Source organism: Littorina saxatilis, linkage group LG15 (assembly GCF_037325665.1).
Source record: "Littorina saxatilis isolate snail1 linkage group LG15, US_GU_Lsax_2.0, whole genome shotgun sequence".
NCBI classification, from domain to species: domain Eukaryota; kingdom Metazoa; phylum Mollusca; class Gastropoda; order Littorinimorpha; family Littorinidae; genus Littorina; species Littorina saxatilis.
The window spans coordinates 43561063-43565548 of NC_090259.1; the positions used below are offsets into that span (position 1 = coordinate 43561063).

Below are 4486 nucleotides of genomic sequence, written 5' to 3' on the forward strand. Positions count from 1 at the left end.
GATCTGTGATGGCTCAGTGGCACGCGTAGACGGTGTTGGACAGGCAGTAACAAGCCGCGTCATGACTCAGTCACGCTCTTTTCCCCGAGTCGCCTTTGTATCAATCGCAGTCTCCGTTGCTACAACATCATGACATGGTTGCCTTTATTTGGCACCCTCGGGGTCAGGCCTATTTTTAGCTTTCCGGGTCACGCCAGCGCCAACTCGATCGCACACTGGCCGCCGATTGGCCAATCCCATAGTGACGTCGCCTCCGCGTTCAGCAACTCGCCTTCTCATTGGCTGGCATAGGAGGTAATTGACGTCATGTCTTTTAAAACAGGATATCAGCGGCCGTGAGTGTCAGAAGCAGTGGCAGACAGTGAGCGGAGCGGACGTGTAGTTGAACTAACGGGATTTTTATCGCTTGTTGTGCTCCACCCGACTGTACTACGACTTTATCCACTACTATACTGCATTCACTGGATTTATTGTGAGCTGTGACTCGTGCCAACAACAGGCCTGTAGTGTTCTAAACAGAGCAAGCCAGCCTGTAGTGTACTATACAGAGCAAGCCGGCCTGTAGTATACTGACCGTGAACTGAACTGTGAGTAAGAAAGATGTCTGCTACCATGGAAGTACAAGTACCTGAGTCTCAGCGACTGATTGCGGTGAGTCTGGGCAAGATCGCCATGTCGCGGGGCCAGAAAGGGGGAATCAACCTGCACAAGAACTTGTTGGTGGCCACCGTGTTACACAAAGCACGCACGGCTTACATGATCCAGCAGTTTGCCAGACAACGTGCTTCGCAGTCCCCCTCACCCCCACCTAGCACCACCGCCGCCGCTACGTCATCACCACCACCACCCTCAAATGTTGAGATGAGGGAACAACAGCCGAGCGGCGAAGTGTCGGAGCCCTCGTCTAATACCACAACTACGTATTCATCATCTTCATCTTCCCAGTCGTCTCTTTCTTCTTCATCATCAGTGACGGCGGCGCCCACATTTTCCCCCGCCGCTCCCTCCTCCTCCTCCCCGGCCGCTCCCCCCGTTGCTGGCGTGGCGGCTCCCTCGGCGGAAAGTGGGTCACTCCCTCTCTTCGATGGCGCAGATGTCAGCTCGGTGCAGGTGGCGGAGTGCGAGGACAAAGAGAACACGCCGCCCCCCTCCCTCACCTCCTCCCCCATCGGGGACGCCACCCAGTGTGAGAAGCGTCTGCAAGGGGAGAACAAGAACACGATCAAAGACTCGGAAAAGAACACAGTGCTACCCCTCTCCAAGCCTCGTCACGGCACATCGGTGACTCAGAAGAGCGCGCGTGGGGATTACGTCAGCAAGGGCTGTTGTCTGCTCAAACGCAGACGTGTCATGTCCAGCGATCACGAAAACGTGTCAGCCCCCAAAGTGCGTATCGTCGACACGCGGCTGTCACCCAAGCAGCAGGATTCGACCCCCGAACCGATGCAGTGCGACTCGCCGCAGATTTCCAACCTGGTGAACATTTTTAGCTCGTCTTTCGCTGGTCTGTCAGGCGCGGGCGGCGAGCCTTCTGTACGCAGTGTCACTGTCGTCGGACTGTCAGTGTCCACCACTCACAAACTGTCGGACAACACCTGTGCTCAGGAGATGATGGTGGGGTTGGACTCTGTCCGACAGTCCCTCGTGCTATCTGTCTGATTCTGACAGGGACTTGTCATGTGTGTGTGACTGAGTTATGGTATGTGTGGGTGTGTCTGCTGAATGTAGGTGTGTCACTGTGTGTCGTGATATGGACAGCGAGCATGCGGCAGTGTGACAATGCCATGACACAATCAGGACGTGTCATGATTCTGACAGGGGCAATATGATAATGCGCAATACCTTGGTGTGTCTGTGACAACTGACATCTCCTTTATTACAGTCAGATGACAGATATTGCCAGTGTGTGAGGAAGATGTGATGTGTGTGTATGCTATAAGTATCAACGTGGAGGAATTGTTTGATTCCATGAACTTTACGAAATGAATGAATTGAAAATGAAAGCGATGGCTTGGTATGAATGGGGTTAATCAAGATCTGACTCTATGAATGGATTTGACCCAGTGAACTTTATCAGTGAGTGTGAATGAAATGAATCAAGGTTAATGATGATGAAGTGAAACACCCAGGAGAGTGATTGTTTCATATTAATTATCTCAAAGTACTTTTAACTGCCAGTGTGTACTTACTATTACCTTGATGCCTGCGAAGCGAGGGGGGGGGGGGGGGGTGCCACCACTGTAAATTAATCACCAGCGTGTACTTAGGCCTATTCTACCCCGTTGGCTGCTCATGGCTGTGTGTACAATGATTAGTCACACTTTAACTTATGTAGCCAGAATGTGGCTACACCTTAACTTATGTGGCCAGAATGTGGCTACACCTTAACTTATGTAGCCAGAATGTGGCTACACCTTAACTTATGTGGCCAGAATGTGGCTACACCTTAACTTATGTAGCCAGAATGTGGCTACACCTTAACTTATGTAACCAGAATGTGTTTTCTGTACGGTGTTGCGCGAGTGTGTGTACTGGTACTGCTGAATGTTAGTGGTTAGTGTGTTGTATGGCGTGTGCTGACATATTGACTACAAATTATTTAACAGTGACAGTCGCTAACTGACAATCAGAATCCAGTACTTGGTGATCAGTGAGATTGTGTTCCTTATGATGCAATAACTAAGGGGGAGACCTGTTGGTGTCGCATCAGGGTGCTTTCCGGCCTTGTTAGTGTTACAGTGGAACCCTTATTGTAAGACAGCCAACAAATCCGCGAATATCAGGTCTTAAAATGGGATAAAATTGCAGAGGTTGTAAACAGAAAATTTCAAAAAACAAGGTGAGACGCTGAAAGGTCTCGACACCTGCTTGAATGTGAAACTACTATAGGGAGAGACTGTTGTGTGTGTTTGTAAACAGAACAGTGTAAGACCATGAATATGACTGGGGATTTAAACTTTGAAAGGGGAGGGGGGAGTACTGGGTATTGTCGGATAGAAGGACCAAGTGTCATTGTTCTGTGTCAGGGATTCTATTGTGTGACGGTTAAAAAAGGAGTTTCCCCCTTGTATTCAGTCACGCTCTGCTACTTCGCTATCCCTGACAGGGCCTCACCACGCTGACGCCTTTCCTTCACAACGTGTGGGTCAAAAGGTCGAGCACGCACGCTCTTCCCACCTGCCACTTGGGGTCAATGGCAGGGCGGCTGAGACTGGTACCGAGTCGTGTACCCCAGTTGCTCCCTCCACCCCACCTCACTTCCCCCTCTTTGTCACCACGTGCTCAAAGAGATATCTCCCGATTTAGCCCCATGCAAGGGACGCCTCACACTGAAAAGGGAGGTTTTTCTTTCAGATTCATTCAGTGTGTCGGCGAACCTCACATCGGGCTAGATCGGGAGATTGCCAGACAGATAACATTTTTATGATCTCAGAGCTGTTTGGAGTCTTGAATTGACGTGACTTTGGCGTAGACATGAATTAACCTTAAGACAACGAGCCCCAATCAAAATGGGCCACATGATAATTTCAGCTCAAGCTGCCATTTTTACGCAAAGTCGCCCTATAACTTATTTTATCAGTGTGGGTTTGGATGTGAGTGTGTGTGGTTGAACGTGACTTGAAGGCGTCACAGTATGACGCAATAGGCGAACAAGGATAGACCATTATAGCATATGGAATGTAGTGACGTCATAGCTGAGTTGTGCAAGTCAGTGGGCACAGAGGAGTGACTATTTACTCTTTGGTGTGGATGGTGCCAGTATTTATTGCCTTGGTGAGAATGGTACCACTGAAAACATTTCTTTTGCTGTAAACAAAGAAATCTGACTATTTATGCCACATTCTATGCCTTTTGCCAGGCCTGTTGTTGGTACATATGTTATCAGTGCCACACAACTTGATAGCAGGGCGAGTGATGGTTATAAGAAATGTTTGTGTGTGCGAGTGTAAATTTGGGAGATGAAAGGAAAGAGGCTGATCTCTGGGTATGTGATGGTATGGAAAAAACAGAAGTATAGCTCGGGTACTGAGTGCGTATCTTTGTTTGATGCGGTTGTGTGCATGTTTTTGCCAGTGCCTGGAGACCGCGAGATTGGGCATTGTTTGAGTGGGAATTGTTTGCAATGTAATAAGTCAATCCACAGGGTCATGAACTGTAAACGAAGTGCACCTCAATGCCAAAACTGTTGAAACAATGATGTGAAATGTGAAACGGTTATTTAAAAATTCCGAAATTAAAATGTTCAAAATGAAACTTATGATTTTTGCACTGTTTTGTGTATATCACTGTGTGCGTATGAAACAGACTGCGTGTGCGTGCAACAGACAATATGTGTGTGTGCGTGCGCATGAAACAATGAGTGTTTGTGTGAAAAAATGAATGTGTGTGTGTGCGTGCGCATGAAACAATGAGTGTTTGTGTGAAAAAATGAATGTGTGTGTGTGAAACTAACAAACTGTTGGTTGAAATGGTTTGTTGTTGTGAG

At 48.3% G+C, this 4486-nt stretch overlaps 1 protein-coding gene across 1 annotated transcript; it reads left to right on the forward strand.

Annotated features, from left to right (window-relative positions):
* Window positions 1-326: 326 nt before the first annotated feature.
* LOC138949399 (immediate early response gene 5 protein-like) lies at window positions 327-4254 on the forward strand. The gene has a single exon (XM_070321219.1). The coding sequence runs from the start codon at window positions 601-603 to the stop codon at window positions 1657-1659; it is 1059 nt and encodes a 352-aa protein (XP_070177320.1). The 5' UTR covers window positions 327-600; the 3' UTR covers window positions 1660-4254.
* Window positions 4255-4486: the final 232 nt, after the last annotated feature.